Source organism: Nematolebias whitei, chromosome 8 (genome assembly GCF_014905685.2).
Source record: "Nematolebias whitei isolate Nwh7 chromosome 8, NemWhi1, whole genome shotgun sequence".
NCBI classification, from domain to species: domain Eukaryota; kingdom Metazoa; phylum Chordata; class Actinopteri; order Cyprinodontiformes; family Rivulidae; genus Nematolebias; species Nematolebias whitei.
The window spans coordinates 12963675-12982099 of NC_056505.1; the positions used below are offsets into that span (position 1 = coordinate 12963675).

The following is an 18425-nucleotide window of genomic DNA, read 5'->3' on the forward strand; positions in this document are numbered from 1 at the left end:
GGATGAGAGCTGAACTCTCTCAGAGGTCGCTTCAAATCGGATTTAGTTTCATAGTTTCTGTTGTTCATTGATAACAGCTGCGCGCGGGGCGGGGCGGGGCGGGGCCGAGCAGACTCCTCCTTGTTTTCCACAGCGGGAACGTCGGAGGCGGAATGCCCAAATATGGTCTGTTCGACAGTCCCCACAGTCTTGACGTAGAGGCCGAGTTTCCTACTGCGCACGTGGTCTTCTGGGGTTAGTGTTTTTGTGCAGAGTGGCGCTGTGCATCGAGCGTATATCGACGGTAAAAGCTGGAAAGTCAACCTCCAGAGGAAATGCTGAAGGCAGTTTTCTTCATCTGGGTTGAATTAATCCAGCTGCAGAAACACTGTTGAACCATAAATGCTACAAAGAGAACACTTTCCATTAATGCATCTTGTTTTTCCTCTGGCTTTCATGAATTGACCTTGGGAAAAAGTTCCAAACGTTAGACACTGTTTCTTGACTTGAACATTTAGTGAATATTGTATAAAAGTAGAATTTACAATGTTAAAATATAATCTGCACTACACGAAGTTTTCTCACAGAGTTGCCAACATGTTTTTTCCTGCAGATGAGTAGACAAGTGGAGATAAAACAAAGCTACACAAATATATTGTGTTTTTTATTCTCTTAAATAGAGACTGGTGATAACAATAAGTGGTTTAATTTTCATCAGATGGCATAAAATATGTTTTATAAAGAGTTTTTAAAAAAAGTTTGTTTTTGAACAGTTATTGTAAAATAAAATCTTGTTCATGAGTCAGTATTTGACAGTGGTTTTTCTAGTTATTTCTGAACGTCACGTATGTAACCACATTCATAGGCTTTTTTCCAATAAGAACTACCGGTATATATTTGTGAAACATACACAGGTTTTGAGTTTAACATAATTTTGTAAAACATGGCTGTCTTATAATTTTTCTTTTACTGCAACACTGTTGATTAACATACGTACAAATATAAAAAAAGGTTTTATTATCAGATTTAGAATTTACTTGTAGTGAAAAAAAAGCTTAAGGATTTAAATGATTCAAATGCTATTTTTCAATTTAAATTATTAATTTTTTTTTTTTCAAGGAGAACCAAAGCAGGAGAACAAAAATAAATTTACCAGTATGTAAGATCCCATAATATAAACTTTTCTTTTTGTTCTAATGAATCTGAGCATCACAGTTTGTTAAAGTGGGATGACCGCTTCATCGATTTCAACTGTGTGGTTTCTTTTGTATGAGAAACTAATAATAATGTAAAGCCTCAATAACAGTTACACAAAATACGACATGAAAGTATAATCATGTATAATTTAATTTAAACATTTTATGAAATAATTAACAATTGCAAGTGACTAAAGGGATTAAACATTTTAATTAACACCAAAGTTCATGCTCAATAATCCAGGTACAAAATCTATAAATTCAGTCAGGTCATCTGGACGCAGTGGTGTAGTCCACACGATACGGACATACGGAGTATACTTACTAGAAAAGCTTAAGAATTTCAGTATACCCACTTAAAAGTACCCAATGATACATGACATATCGTTAAGTACTTGTCATTGATACGTTAAATGGCAGTTAAACACTTCAGTAACAATCTATCTGTCTGTAACGCTTGTTTATTACATTTGTTTATCCAGTGAATTATTGTGTAATTAATACTTCTGTACTTACTTAATACTTGAACATGTTTTGCTTTGATACTGTTTTATAAATTCTATAACATATTTTTAATACAAAGCCAACTGCTGTACAAAGTTTGTTGTTCATTTATTCAAATAAGCATCAGATAAATTTGGAAAAATGTTCAATATGCTTAAAAATCAAAATAAATTGATGATTACATTGTACTAACAAGTGTACTTTAGTTTCTAAGCACAGTATTGGACATTCGCGCTCCCTGACTTCAACGGTGTCCAACGTCCAATGTAAAACTAACTTTACCGTGGTACAAAAATGTGGACTACACCACTGTCTGGACGGTTTCTTTCTTTTTGTTGGGATGTTTCGTTCATCATCCAAAGGACTTCATCAGTTCAGGACCAAAATTTGTTGGATTTTTGCTTGGATTATTGAGCATGAACTTTGATATTCTCATTGTTTCTCGGTGCAATGATAATAAAGCTTATTCTGATTCTGATGTTTTGAACACTTTGGCTATGGCTGCCTCACAGGAGTTGACTTTTTGCCCCAGAAACCATCTTATCACCAGCAAACTGGTTGGCCCACTATGCGGGTGTGCTGCTTGTGGGACTGAGTTTGTTGTGGCTCCTTGGACTGATGAAGTCAGTTGGATGAAGGACGAAACCTCTCAGAAAAACACACACACACACACACAAAACTATCCAGATGACCTGACTGAACTTTGTTGGATTTTAATTAACTAAAAAGAAAAAAAACAAATCAACGTGAAACCAAATTTTAGGTCTTAGTTGCCAATGACTAATAAAAAAGATAAACATTGATGAGTGTAGTCTGGCTGAGAGGCTGGTGGAGACGCCTCTCCGCCCCCAGTAAAACAGTAATTTATGTGTGGGGTCGTTCATATCATGGTTTGTAATCTGACGTCTTTGTCCTCGTTTCCTTAAAGCCCACGCTAAAATCTCTCTGCCTTTCCACAAAAGTCTCCCACTCAAACCTCTGACTTTCCTTCCTGCCCTCCTTCACCACGGCCTGCTGCTCCTTCAGTAGCACAGCCACTCCGTCATCGCCTCTCCCTGCTGAGGCTGCAGTTTGAACCCTCTGCAGCGTTCACACTCAGACACTTGGCTACACCTTCATCATGGCTGTCAGTGGAGCCGCTGAGCGTGCATTTACCGTCGCCTCAGACTGCTTTGGCTTTAAACACTCTGTGAGTCCAGAGAAATGTTGAGGTCTGCTCTGCTGGAAGGTTGTGACGTGGTTGTTTTTGCTTGTGGGTGTCTTAAAGAGTGGCTTTTCTTTTTCTTTACTCCTCACCCCAACGACAGCCATCCCTACAGGAAGCAGCACCACACAAACATCCTGTCGCCATCTATGCAGACCTCAACCTCCGCACACAACCCCTCTGTCTGCATCATCACAACTTTACCTTTGTTACATTTGTCATGCGGTGATATAATCAGTATCGTGGAGTTTAATTTTCAGCTTTAAAAAAAAAATCTCCTTGTCTACCCCTATGACTCAATGCTGACAAGTTTAAATGTGTTGTCAATGGCAATATTTTTACTTTGCGTTACAGGAAGTTGACACTGACACACCAGACGGCACACAGAGAGCAAACACACGACAAATTAGGTCAGCTGCACAACATGAACACAGATCATGACGGAGCTCGCCTCAACAGTGACTGTTTTTGAATCGGAAGTGCTTGTCATCAACGGATATCACAAAAATTGACTTTTTTTGTGACAGAAATTTTGCTAACGCAACAGAAACCTTTGAGCTGAATGAATATAAGTAACTACACATCACTGATGAAAACGTCTGTTGCTGACTTTTCCCCTCCTTTTCCCAAAGATGAGATTATCTAGGATTAATTGGATGGCCTGGGCTATTAATCTGAAAAAACACTGTAATCCAGGAGATTTACCTAATCCCTGATTCTTTACTTAAATGCCCACGTGACAACAGAATCTCTTCATTCATGGGGAAAATGCCCCTGCTGAAAAATGATGTGCTCTAGAAAGTGGAGTCTTTCCTGTAGGATCATGTCGAGGTTGTAAATACCTGAAGCTTTCTTTTACACATTCAACATCTAAAACTCACGTGCTGTGTTTTGTTATAATCTGCATGTGCGAACAAACTTTCTGTGGCATTTCTACACACGATTTGACACCTGAAACTGGGAAATTTACTCGACCGCAAAGCAAAAGGCGCACAATGAAGTGAGAAAATGTTTCCTGTCCTTAAAAAGTGGAATTACTGCATGTAGTGTACACATCACACAGTGTTCTGTGTGCATTTCTCCACCCTCCTCCTCCTCCTCAGCTCTTTTGCCGCTTGCTGCTGATTCATCATCGTTCTAAGGAAAAGAACAAAACAAAAATAAAAAAACTGAGTAATTTACAGAAGTTAAAACATCGTCTCATAGTCTTTTTTTTTTTTTGCTCTTTAAGCGCGTTTTAATGTAACACTTCCTGTTTTTTCATGTTTAAATAATTGACGTCGCGTCCAGAAAGATGGAAAAATACTTAATGGAATAAATTATAGCTAAGCTAAACAGTCGTGAATGATCTTCTTTTACAAATCAGGAGCCAGTAATCACACCAGCAGACAGCAAGGCTGTTCATGCATCATTTAATTTATCATTGACTCTCCTCTGTGTCATTCATTCAACTTTTATGCTTCTTGTAAAACTATCCTCCAGTGATTCTCCACCCACTTGTTGTCTCTTACCCCAAGACAAGAGTGAGGCCCACGCACACCGTCAGCGTCAGCACTGTAATCATGACGATGAGTGCCACCAGCAGGTCCTCTGTAGGTTGAAAAGGTGAGCTGTCTTTATGAGGCAGCGAGGGCAGAGTGACAGAGGCTCGGCGGGTCTGACTTGGCAAAGGGGCGACTGTGAAGGAGGAGAGATCACTTAATGTTCGTCTTTGAGACCAACACAAAGCACCAAAATGTTATTAGAATATCAGTTATTTTAAGGTTTAACGGTGGCACGCCTGAGTTGTAACTTTTATAAACTCTCAGAATGTTCACTAATAGTTCCCTTAAGTCGACTTAGAACTTTTACAATGAAACCTTTAAAGATAACTTTTTTAGCACGGTTCCCTAAGGGTTTACTGAAAACTTGCCACATTTTTAACTTTGTAAGTTTCAGGAAACCTTCAAGAAATATTCCCGAAATGTTCCCTGGTGCATCTTTCACCACAGAACCTTCCAGAAGTGAAGTAGCAACTTTGGCAACGTCACTTTCAGGGAATCGTCTGTAAATCTTTGAGTTTTTTTTTTATTCTAGTATTTGGTGAACAAAACATGGTGTTGGGTATAAAATGTATCCTAAGATGTAGGTTTCCCAGATAATCATCATAAAGTGCTTTATAAAGAACAATATTACAATGTAATAAAGTATAATTATTAACTAAAATAAACAAGAACAGTAGACGAAAGAAAAACAAAAGCTTAAAACTTTTCAAAATAAAAGTCTTGCTGCTCTTTAATAAATGTACAACAGTGGTCTCTAAGACATGTTGAAGTAATTTGACTGCAAATATCTGCTACTGTTTTTTCCTTAAACATTCAGTGTTTTAACGTTTTCAATTTTAGCAGCCTCTGTTAACCCCCCTGACATTTGTTCGTTCTCACAGACACCCTCACATCAAAATGTTGCACGCTGTGCAAGTTACTGAACGTTGACAAAAGTTCTCTCCCAATGCGCACGAAAAGACTCAAAGACAGTTATTACCCACAAGCTGTCAGATTACTGAACTCTTGATAATAATAATAAACAACTGACAATAACATATTGCACTAAGCCTGCGACACCTAATATGTTTATTGCTGCTGCACTATGTGACTGCATCATGTATGTCACTACCTTACCATCATAATTAAATTAATCTCACTGTTACTCACTACCTGTGCAATAACCTGTGTAGTTTATGTTAATGCACAATATATATATCCTGTGCATTTTAGCTTATATTACTACCAGTGAAACACTTACGTATTTATACTAATGCATCCTACTCGCACCATTATTTTCTACCATGTTGTTTACCAAATTTCTTTTGGACCATGTAAATATTATATTTCATTTTCACTTTTTGGTACTTTATTTTGTACCCTTATTGCATGATTTAGCATTTCTTCTTTGTTTGTTTGTTTTAGCGAGTCACACCGGTTCTTCTAATCCTGAACATTTCGTTACATTCATGACCTTGTGTTAACCTGCATATGACAAATAAACAACAGAACATTCTCTGACCTCTGGTAAGAGTGTTAGTGATCTGAACGTTGTCAACTGTCTTTTTATTTGTGACCTGATAGTCAAGCTTAAGTCAGAGCTGACCAGACTTGACCTGGAGAAAATAGTGCCTGCCTTCATTACAACATGACTTGATTACTGTAATAGACTTTATGTTGGGGTCAGGTCTCCCTTTCATGTCTCCAGCTCGTCCACAAATTCAAGGTTTTATCTTCCCTTCATTAGCTCCCCGTGAGTCACATAATAGATTTAAAAATTCTCCTGTTCACTTTTAAATGCCTAAATGGCCTTGCACCTTCATCTCTCTCTGATCTACTTCAACCTTATGTTCCTTCTCGGGTGCTGAGATCATCTGATCAGCTGCTTTTGGTTGTCCCAAAAACCAGTCTGAAGCTCAGAGGAGCTCGGGAGTTTTCAGTCGTGGCTCCTAAACTTTGGAACAATCCGCCCATCGACATTAGACAGGCCTCTTCACTCCCTGTGTTTAAATCTCTTCTAAAAACCCATCTGTATTCACTGACTTGTTGTTGCAGTATTTTATTATCCATGTTAATTTTCTTCAGACACTTTTAATTTTTTTTTTTTATTTTATTCACTGCCTTTGTCTATTATTGCTCAGCCTTTTGGTAATAAATAACCTGTTGTTTTTCAGTGTGCGTTATAAATAAACTTGACTTGGACTTTGAAAGCTTTAGTCTACCTGAAAGCAGGAAAGAGACTTGGAAGAAGACGACTCCACTTTGGTCCTGCAAAGAGCACCGGTATGTTCCTTCTTCATCCAAATGCAGCTGATTCAAGACCACAAATGAGTCAGGCGTCACCACCAAGGCCGTGAAGTCACTTTCATCCAACTGTGCATACAAATTAGATGGCAGGTAACTTGGTTTGGCTATAGACAACTAAATGTGGTTGGAAATTTGACACATAAGAGGTATTGTAGTTGGGAAAGATGAAAACGAAGTATATCTCTACCAAGGTAAATTGAAAAACCTTTTTGGTTCCTGGCTTTCTTGGTGCCCAGGAATAATGGTACTCTGGTTTTCCTAACAGAAGTCGATGCCATGGAAGAAAACAATCCAGCACCGCTTGCCCTCCCTCTTCTGCTTCCACTGGAAAGACTAAAAACGGGGTGAGAAGAGGCAAAACAGGAGACCGTTTATTTAGTTGCATCTGGATTACATCTGTAATCTTTTTCATTAACCTTGCACATGGACAGGCAGCTGCTCCTTGCTTAACACATTTCCACACGCGTGACAGCGTGCTTTTATGTATTCTGAAGAACGATGCACTCCCACCGTGTAGGTGGGACCCCGCCCTCTCCACTGCATCCACTCATCAAAACCTTACACAAACACAGATAAAAAATATACCCCCGCAGTCCTGCTGGCCTGTTGGAGAGGGACAGATGTACATCTTGTACTGGCAAGAGAGGCAGTCCATTACCCTTCTATGCAGAAGCCCTGAAAAGCACACAGAATCACTCACATGAACGCACACGTGTCCTGTGAACATGCAACAAAGTCAACATTTTAGCACGCTAATCAATAAGAGGGATCAGACAGAACCAACTTACCACATGCGTTAGGACAGAGTCCTGAGGGAGAAACAGAGAAATCATCTGGAACTAATGCAGAGCACTAAAACACACAAAGTGCCCTGCCTCTTACTGAGCAGAGCACTCGCTGTCTTTCAAGCTGATTACCGTCAGAAATGAACGCGTCCAAGTGTTTCTCTAAGATCTTCCTGCCTTTCTCCATGATCTGAATGGTGTCAAACGTTAAAGAGCCTTTAAATGAACAAGATTCATTACGACATCGTTAGAAACTAATTGTGCTCTGAGTCTGAATACACTGTCAGTTTGATACAGAAAACAAATACTGTATTTGTGCTCGTCTTATTATTTTGCTGCAACTCTTTTGAACCTTTTCTGTTCATTTGAAGTAAAAAAAAATTTATATCTTACCAGTGTGATCCATTTTCAGGAAACGGTCAAATTCACTCTGGTACTCTGTTTTGGCTCTGTACAGAGTGGTGGGATCTGAGATGGTATAAATAAAACCAGTAACATCACTTCAGAAAATGTATTAAAAACAAGATAAGCTGTATAATGTGCATGTCTCGAGTTGTGGAGGTCAAACCCAAGAATGGAGACCAATTTGAGGAGCTCTAACAAAAACTGAAATGTTTAATAATTAAGAATACTACAAAAACAATGAAACTGGTGTGGCAGCAGAAATGCAATGCGTTGACGCAGGAGGAAACACGAGGAGCCACAGTAAGGAACCTGACAGGACAAGAAGCACAATGGTGGACTGCTGGATGAGACGAAACCAGAGTATAAATGGACTGGACTGATGAGAAATAAGGTGCAGGTGAGGCAGAGCTGAGGAAAAATAGTGCATGGAAAACAGGAAAGCAAAACATGAACATTAGAGATCTAAAAAAAAAACCACAAAACAAAATAAATAACATTTTATAAAGAAAAAAAACTAAGAGCAATAAACAACCCATAATGCAGATCCTGACACTACTGCATTGGGAGCTCTTACCAATGACCCCCTCTCGTGCTTTGCTGGTGTCTTGGTAAGTCACGTAGGCGTAGTTGCAAATGTCTTGCAATTCAATCTGGTCATTCATAGTGGGAGCAGACAAGATGAAGTCCTCATGCATGCGCAGGATGCTGCCGTCACACTGGAGGCAGGATTCAGCAGCATGGACAGCACAGAGCAAAGACACGAGGATCAGCAGCATCTTTCCTCTGGATCGTCTGTTCGAGTCAGGTTGGGTCCTGGGAATGTTTCTTTTCAAACAAAAATGACATATAATATTTGTGATACTGGACAAAGATTACAGTCCAAGTTTCTAGTACCAGAGTAATACGTACTACTATCACTGTTAATATTGCTTAATAATGTGTTTTACATAGTGAAAAGCAGCGATCAAACACAATTATCATAGTAATCACATGTAAACATAAATTAAACTTTGACACGTCTGTGTGGGCAGTTTATTTCATCTTGTGATTGTATTTTAACTATTTTATTTCAGCTTAAGTTACATATAACTATATATTTTTTTGTATTGCTTATTTGTTAACAATAGTTTTATCTTGCTTTCCTTTATGGACTCTTTAGAATGCCTAATCTTGTACCACCCGGTTCACTAACCTGGCCCCATACAGTTCAGTTCAGTTTATTTATATAGTGTCGCTGCCAATTCACAACAAAGTTGTCTCAGGGCACTTTACAGAAACATTCACATTATAAGAAAAGCCAATTAGTAAAGGTCTCTATGTAAGGAAGCCAGCAGGCTCCTTGAATCCTGTACATTATACAGTCACCTGTACAAATTTTATTTTACAAAATAAGCTACTATCTAAAATAATTTTCACCAGCACCAGCGCTTTCAACAACAAAAACACCAGCCAACCTTCCTGTGGGCAAACATTGAGCCAACTGCTGTGAAGTTTACAGGAAACCATTCAGCTCCTGTGTAGCTTGTTCGTTGCTGCCACCCAGTGGCAGAACATGTTATTACGTTTAAATATTTTTTGTTGTCGTCTTTGATCTTTACCTTTTAGTGAAGGAACTTTTCCTGATAAAATTAGCACAAACTAAAGTCGATTCAAAGGCGCTCTCTTACTGCCTGATCACTTTTCAAAGTATTAATCCGTTAGTACAAAAACAAACAAAAATAAATAAATAAGCCTAACTACTTTTGTTCAAAACATTTAGTGAGCTGCTAAAGCCAAAAACAGATTTTTAAGACATTTCTTAATATAGCGACCGTTTCCAACGGCAACTGTCGTGAAGAGTAAAGTCGGTGCTAACTGGCGACAATCAAGTTTTAGCATCAACTAGCATCAAGCTCACGAGGCGTAAGCTTTTATGTCACGTGACGCATTGTTTAGCCTTTTTTTCTGTCTCGAGGGTTTAATATCAATGATCCAGATATTTCTACCTCCTAATCAGAAACTTGTAAAAACAATATCTTCTTAGGAAATTTAACTTGATCTCATAAACGGACCCTTTGTTTCTTTTTGTTGTAACCGAATGAATTTGAATGCATTTTTGCGCATTTGTTAAGAAAATAGTAGTTTGTATAGACTAAAAGGTACACATTATTTTATTTTACCCATTTATGTATACATTTATTTCCCTTTTTTAAAACTTTATTTTACTTTATAAATTGCAAGACCTCAACACCAATAATCCCTATGTCTGTGGTTATTTTGTATCATTTATATATCATTATTCCTCCGTTTATTATTTTTCTTATTTGATATTACTTATTGTATTCAAGATCTTTATATATGTATGTAATGTTATTCATTCAAAGTAAAAAATGCCTACCTCCGTTTTTTTTTATAATATATATATATATATTTTATATACTATGTATTCTAGAATTGCGCCGCTCAAGGTGGCTGCATGTTGGAGCAGCTCTGTTTCTTTCATTCTGAGATTTTGCTTTTGGAAACTTTAATTCCTGTTTTTCTGGATGTAAATCACTTTTTTTGGATGATTGTTTCCTCTGGTATCAGATGCTGTACAGTCGGAAGGATTTGTACTGAAACTTTTTCGGTTTTGGACATTTGTTATGATGCGTAACCATGGCAACAAGGCAGTTTTCTACAACAACAGCAGCTGAATAACATCTCAAAAGCTCAAATAATATCTCAACTATGGCCCCAACTCTCACATGAGTTGAAAAGGATGTTCTGTGGACGCATTCTCATCTACCTGCCAGCTGTGCTCGAGTGCCTGACCTCTGAGGTCCTGGAACTAGCAGGAAACACGGCTCACGGCAGCGGATGGACGGGATCGTCCCTCAGCACCTACGGTTGGCTGTCGGCAGCAATGAGGAGCTCGGCAGGGAGGAGTGGCCATGGCTCTGGGAGGAGTTCTGCCAAGCATTCAAGCTGTCCTACAGTCCAGGGGAACCGAGAGGCCAGCCGATTCTGGGTGGACAGATCGGACGGCACCTGCAGCCAGTTTCTTAGGATCCACTGTGGGATGGACCTTTACAAGAGATCCTTCCTGTCTGCAGCCATCAGTATCTATAACATCTCTTAATGAAATGAGGATAACGAGTTACAACAACAAAATAATTTCCCTCTGGGATTAATAAAGTATTATTGAATTGAATTGAATATATATGTGTGTGTGTATATACACATACACGTATATATATATACGTTTTTACATAAACGTCAACAAAAAGTAGCTGTAAAGCAACAAAAGACAGGAAAGAAGCAAGCTATGAATGTATTTGAGAACGTGGTGTTTACGCATGCGCATTGGTATCCACCACCGTCACATTTCTTACCGTCAGCATATTGCGCATGCGCAACAATCGAGAACGGCGTTTTTTTTAGAGAATATCACTACATTTCCCAGAATGCCGAATCCGTGGAACTTCGAATCTTTCTGCGCCTGCGCAGTAGGATGCTTGCGCTGAAGTCTGTACATTGTGCGCATTTTGACCTCGGCCACTGGAAGGCAATGACAAGGTAAATATCTGTAGACTACTGTTCGTAAATATGTTACGGAGAATATGAATCTGTCATTAGAACTCGCATGTTTTGTCTGTAAATTACGTTATTAATATGTCGTTAAACTATGAGAGCGTTATCCGGTCAGCTGTTTGTGTTGAAACCAAACCCAGCTCGCTACAAGTACTGCTTGTTGTTATTATCACTTCCTGACAGCGTCGACACCCGAGTTGAAAGTTTATCGACATGTTTGAGTCGTTAGCTTTACTTTGATGTGTAAACCTAACAACATTTACGTACGGCTTTGACTCAGGGGGCATTATCGTGAACAGAGACAAAACGGTGTTTTACGCTCCTAGTCACCCAGAGGATCCCAGTTTAAGAGCCTTGTCCTAAACTCATGCAACCAGACTGGGAAGTAGAAACTTAAAATGATGCAGTTTATGTTACATGAAATTTCAATAGATGTCATTTAAGCTTGTTATATTTATGGTGCACTTTGGACAAAAAAAATCTTTGTGCAGAGGAAGTAAAGAAAACATTAATTTGAGGAGTTGATGTAAGTGATAAAAGCTGATTTTTGCTGTTGCCTGCAAGCTTCATTAAAGTAAAAATAAGTTAATTGGTTTTGAAGTTACCTTTTTGGTTATTAAGTTTTTTTTTTGTTTTTTTTGTAGCTGACTTGCAATTTATTACAAACTACAGGCTTGCTTCAGAACCGTTATTAGTAAGATCAACCTACGAAATAAATTTTAATTTGCTTGAGTGATAAATCAAGTAAATATTATTTAGGAGGTAAATAGTATTTTATAAACTAAATACTAGGTATGTTGCTGACTAAGAGTCTGCACTTTCACTGATCATAACCCACTTTTATGGTTTCATTGCCTGTTGCTGCTGGTGCCTGACTGGCTGTAGCAGCACAGAACTTCACCTGTCATTTACCTGATTACACTACTTGTGCTCGCTTTGATGATGCTTGGATACGGTCTCAAACTTAAAAATGTGTAAACACAGTATAGTAGGTGTAACACACAGACTGTCGCTAGTTTAACTTGTTCTAACCTGCTGAATGTTGTTATCTGCCTTTCCACAGGTTTGAACAAATCCATCCTCATCACACTACGGATATGTTGCTGAAGATTTGGAGGTAGACTTAAGACTGGTGCCAGTAAACAGATATATTCATTTTAATCACTCACTGACAGCATTATAACTACAGCTGCCACTCCTCCTCAAAAGCTGCTTCTCTTCTCATTTCACTGCAAGTTTTCAGTATGTATCAGATTGTCCCAGGAGCTCCTGTAGAGCAGCCAGTGATTAAAGCAGCTCATGGCTCCCCGCTTAAAAAGAAACTAGGTAAAGAAGGCAGGCCACTGGTGCTGGCAGGTATGCTGGGCTGTTTGTTGGTCCTGGCTTCTGTGATCGCCTGGTGCTACTATTCAGTGTCTCTCCGTAAAGCCCAGCTGCTGAAGACTGAGCTACTAGATTTGAATAAAGATGGCTTCATCATACGTAACCCTGCAGGGACTGTTGTCTTCACCATGAACTTCAGGTAAGTTTGCTGTAGAAAGTCTGCTCATTGACGAATTTTAGTCTTTATGAGTATGTTTGTTCATTGGATCAGAATGTTAAGTGCTACAGTTTAGAAATACAATTAATAGACACCACTGATTGTCTATGAACTGCTAAGATGTACAGTACAGACTCAGGCAAGTGCCTTTATGCAGAGTGCTAAATGGCTTCATTGAAATTTGCTGAAGAAGCTAAAACTGAGTTGCTAAAGCTAAAATAAGCAGAACAGAGGCTAAAATGAGCAGAAGACAAGCTAAAAGCAGACAACAGTAGGTAAAGGCAACAAAACATGATAAAACTTAAATCAGCAAATCATTATCCGATATTACAAAAAAATGTAAACTCTAAAAGCAAAAAGTAGCTAAAAATTAAAAGTAGCAAAACAATAGCCAACATCTAAAAGAACATAAAAAGGTTTGCTAAAGCAGATTTTAAAAAGAACAGTGTTTTTGAAGGAGCTGAAGAGAGCTCAGTGTATTTTGAAAAGGGCTTTCTAAATTAATCATTTGAAAAGTCATAAACAGATAAATCACTATTTTGGATTCAGCTTAACACTTGGCTATTTCAATAGTTAAAACAGCAGAAGTAGTTTGATTGAAAGAACATGCAGAATAAACAAGAAAATATTGTGAATGCTGACTCAGATATAAATAGCCCTGTTGGTAAATTAATCACAACTTTTAATATTCTTTGTATCATGAAAAAAAAAGTTTCAGTTTAGTTGTCCTCAGTTGGAAAAGTGTGGATTGCTCTCTTCAGCTCGAGGGTGAGGTTCTGCCTCAAGTGGAGGAGTTCAAGTATCTCGGGGTTTTGTTCAGGAGTGAGGGAAGAAATGGAGCGTGAGATTAACAGACAGATTGTTGCAGCGTCTGCAGTATTGCGGACTCTGTCCTGGTCCGTTGTGGTGAAGAGGGAGCTGAGCTGTAATGTGAAGCTCTCTGTTGGCCGGTCGGTCTACGTTCCTACCTTCACCTATGGCCACAAACTCTGGGTAGTGTCCGAAAGAACAAGATCACGGATAGAGGTGGTTGATTTGAGTTTCCGCCACAGGGTAGCTGGACTTTCTCTTAGAGATAGGGTGAAAAGTTCAGTTATCTAGGAGAGACTCAAAGTAGAACTGCTGCTCTTCCACATAGGGAGGAGCCTATTGAGGTGGTTCGGGCATCTGGTAAGGATGCTCCCTGGGTGCCTCCCTAGGGAGGCTTAGGTTCCTCTTTATGTGCTGAATATGTAATTTGGAGTTTGCTGATGAAAAACCAGACAAGAAAGACACCTGGTTACACCCTGAGGGAGGACCAATTTAGTCATGTCCTACATCAGCAGAGTTACACTCGATTCATAGATTTGGAGCGGTCCCTCAGATACCGGTAGATGAAATGATCAACTGTTTTTTTTTTTGTCTGGATGCATTTAGACTCTGTTGTTACAATCCTAATTTAGTGAGCAGTGAAGTTTTCAGTGATATCAAAAAAGACGAACTTGCTTAGTACTGTGCTAAACTTACCTTTTTGCAATATGTGTCTCTGTCTGTACACCAACCTAGGTCAGACACTCTGGATTTGGACTCCTGCTCAAAAGAGGGAAATATTCTGAGCTGTACTCGGTCCATTTCTGGCAATCTGAACTTTTTCATCCAGACAGTCCGACCAAAAGACACCGTTATCTGTTACCGTGTTCGTTGGGAGGAGCTGCAGAGTAAACACTCTGTCGAACACACGATGACCTACAATGGCTCTCACTGGTACGGAGGAGCAGAGACGGCAGCACAGTACTGGCCTATTAGATTCCAAGGGGAAGTGGAACCACGGCCTTTCATCACCAGTGACGTCTACTCCAACCGAAATGCTTTCGGTGGAATTCTTGAGCGTTACTGGCTGTCGTCCAACGCAACCGCAATAAAGATTAATGACTCCGTGCCATTTCATTTGGGTTGGTCAGAGAGGAACAGGACTCTGAGGTTTCAGGCCCGGTATCAGGACTCACCCTTTAGACCACCAGCAGGACAGCAGGCCTTTCCTGAGCTCAGCTACAGAGTTTGTGTGGGGTTGGACGTTACCTCGATTCACAAATATATGGTGAGTGTCAACACACTGCTGTTACCAACATGTTAATGTTTTTTTATAATAGTTTCAGACAAGAGCATGGACTTTAAAAGTTTAGTGTCACTAATACAAAGGTAATAAAAAATCTTCAGGGATTTTTTTTTAGATCATAAATCTCTCTGGTCTCGAAGGTAAGAAGCAGTTTGTTTCAGTTACAGTTTAAGCTTTTTTTTTAATTTTCATTGTTTTGAAGATTGAAGACAGCCCCTATGCCCCCCCAAAAGCCAAACCTCAACATAATGTAAACTGTGCACAGAAAACTTATTTAAAGTTTACAGGACTTCTACTAATATGTCTAAATCGTTGACAAAATTACTGTTTCATTCAGGCAATCCTTTGTGCAGCTGTATGGGAACAAAGGTCCTAAACATCACTATGTCAGTGGGTTTATAATAAAAAAAATAAAAAGCTGAAAAGGGAAGTTACAAACCCATTTTAAACAAGTCAGTGGCATGTTGCTCATGTTCTAATAACTTTAAAAATTTTTGCTTCATCTACAACAAATATTGCTTATTACACCGTGTTAAGCATCCTGAGAGATGGATCTTGACAACTCAGAAGGCATGGAAGGCAACATGATGAAACTTATACTTAACAAAAAGTAGATGTACTTCGTCTGTAAGTTGACCACACTGGCTAAAGTTTGTATTGGGTATCAAAGTAAAGTCATGTAAAAGGGTTTACATTTCAGTTGGCATGTTACAAATATTTCAGAGCTTTGGCATTTTGAGAAATGTATTGGCAGAAATCAAAATAATATTCAAAAGTGGTATAATTTAGAAACATTAACAAGTAATATTTGTCTTTACATTAGCCTTGAATGATTATTTGCATTCTTGTCATCCCTCTGTATTGTTTACTACAGAAAACAACATTGTGTTTTTCTTGGTTTTGTTTCTCCTACATAAGGCAGAGGAGCTATTACAGTCGTCAGCTTCACCATTATCAGATATTTTCCTCAGTGCTTAGTGCAACATGGCATGTGTAAAAAGTATTAATGCAACCTTGTTTTTAATCTTTAGACTATTTTGCTCTCCTTTTTTCTGTCCTTAGCCAATAATGTGCTGATGAAACAGAAGATGGAAGTTTTCTGCAACCTATGTGCATGCCGATTTTTACAAGACGATGTCACATTTATATACTGTTGACAATGTCAGATGCAACCACTCTAAGAACACGCACACACAGAGTTAATAATCCACTAGACATTCACTTTCCCTTTTAGAATATGCCTGTGTTTTGCTCTTGCTATCTAAAAATGTGCATTTGACACGATCTCCTGATGTCAGTTGGAACATTTCTGGCATTTACGTTCACTGTGCAACAGTGAAGAACTGTGAAACAACGGTTTACTCAGAAACTAAAAGGGCAGTCAGCTTTTACACCACAGCCAGAAGTCTTGTCGTCCTCTGCAGAGAGGAAAAAGCTTGGCTGTTCAGAAAGTAAACATAATTATCCTCTCGCAAATGAGATCAATGCTGTTCTTGCCATGGTAATGACCCTGATTTTAATTTTATTTGTATTTAAACCTTTTATTTTACCAGGAAGAAATCCATTGAGATTATTAATCTCTTTTATAAGGATGTCCTGATGCATGAAGATTGAAAGCAGACTTCAGATAACATGCCTCTATCTATATGTGGCAACTAATAATTCAAGCAAATGACATTCCAAAGAGACTTACAAACTTCCATCTTCATTTTAATTTAAATTAACTTGCTTCTTCAATAAAAACAATAAACTTGTTAAAACCATTTGTTTAAATTACATAAACTCACTCTTTCAGGTTTGAATAAAACAACAAAATATGTTTGTAATTGCATGTTAATGCCATGTTATGCGTTTTACTCAGGTTCGTCGTTATTTCCCAAAGCCCATCAAAGTCCCGTCCCCTGATGTGTTCAAGAAACCGGTGTGGTCCACATGGGCTCTACATAAATCCTCTGTCACCGAGGAGAAGCTGCTGCGCTACGCATCTGACATCACCAAGCACGGCTTTTCATGCTCCCATCTGGAGCTGGATGATCGCTACACCACTAACTATGGAGAGTTTGATTTTGACCCGCAGAAGTTCCCTAATGCTAGCGGCATGTTTGCCAAACTCAGGGAGGACGGGTTTCAAGTCACGCTGTGGACACATCCTTTCATCAACTACGACTCCATTAATTTTGGGGTCGCTGTGGAGAAAGGGCTGTTTGTTCGCGAGCCGAGTGGTGAGCTGCCTGCTCTGGTTCGCTGGTGGAACGGGATCGGTGGCATCTTGGACTTTACAAACCTGGAAGCCTGTAAGTGGTATTCCTCTAACCTGCACATTCTTAAAGCTCGTTACAATGTGTCGTCCTTCAAGTTTGACGCAGGAGAAACAAGCTACCTCCCTCGCCAGTTTAGCACCCTGGTCCCACTATCCAACCCGTCTACCTTCACCCGGCGCTACACGGAGATGGCCATCCCATTCAGTTCACGCGCCGAGCTGCGGGTGGGTTACCAGAGTCAGAATATCTCTTGTTTCTTCAGGATCATTGACAGAGATTCGGTGTGGGGTTACGAGCTCGGCCTCAAGTCCATCATCCCCACTGTTCTGACCATTGGCATTCTGGGCTACCAGTTTGTCCTGCCAGATATGATAGGAGGGAATGCATACCCCAACCACACTGCAGGTAGGAAACTTAAGAACTAAAGTAGATTTATCTACAGGAAGTTGAAGTCTAGTTGGAGACACAAACTTGTTTGTTTCAGTTTCACGCTACAGTCTGACAGCTGTGATATGTTGTAGGTAAAGTAAACGGGACAATCGGTCTGCCGGACAGAGAGCTGTACATCAGATGGTTGGAGCTTTCTGCTTTTATGCCTGCCATGCAGTTCTCTATACCCCCGTGGGCTTATGACGATGAGGTGAGCAAAGTTAAACATGTTTTACTTATTAGATAAATTAATGATGTGCAAATTAATGGTTAAATTGTAAAACAAATTTTACTTTTATTTGGCATTGGTGCACATCTCCAAACGGCCGAAACATTTTGTAATTACCTGCACTAGTTTTGCTAACAATATTAAATAGTCAATAACAAACAATTGTGAAAAATAGACTAAACATTTGTTTGTGGAAGAAGTGAAAACAAAATGTTTTTATAGAATTGCTGACCACAAAAATAATAATCACACCATAAAAATATTAATTAAAAAAAAAAAAGAAAATCAGGATAAAGCCAAAGAAACATAGTTATGACACCACTAGAAATATAACATGTATGAAAGAAACTCTTTAAATGAGAATTAAATCATCCATCCATCCATCCATCCATCCATCCATCCATCCATCCATCCAT

At 39.0% G+C, this 18425-nt stretch overlaps 2 protein-coding genes across 2 annotated transcripts in view; one reads left to right on the forward strand and one right to left on the reverse strand.

The window, feature by feature from the left end:
- Positions 1–3982: 3982 nt before the first annotated feature.
- On the reverse strand, positions 3983–8679 carry LOC119413257 (izumo sperm-egg fusion protein 1). The gene is made up of 9 exons (XM_037680291.1): positions 8478–8679; positions 7892–7966; positions 7631–7714; positions 7502–7522; positions 7299–7388; positions 6919–7046; positions 6629–6779; positions 4395–4560; positions 3983–4004 (listed from the first exon to the last, which is right to left on the reverse strand). Exons 1-9 carry the CDS (start codon positions 8677–8679, stop codon positions 3983–3985), a joined length of 939 nt encoding a protein of 312 aa, XP_037536219.1.
- A 3952-nt stretch (positions 8680–12631) lies between these two features.
- LOC119413258 (myogenesis-regulating glycosidase) overlaps positions 12632–18425 on the forward strand; it is a 6825-nt gene continuing 1031 nt past the window's right edge. Inside the window, exons 1-4 of the mRNA XM_037680293.1 lie at positions 12632–12977; positions 14541–15072; positions 16952–17756; positions 17873–17991. Of these exons, the coding sequence (XP_037536221.1) occupies positions 12700–12977; positions 14541–15072; positions 16952–17756; positions 17873–17991 (1734 nt within the window). The 5' untranslated portion in view covers positions 12632–12699. The remainder of the gene's footprint in view (positions 12978–14540; positions 15073–16951; positions 17757–17872; positions 17992–18425) is intronic.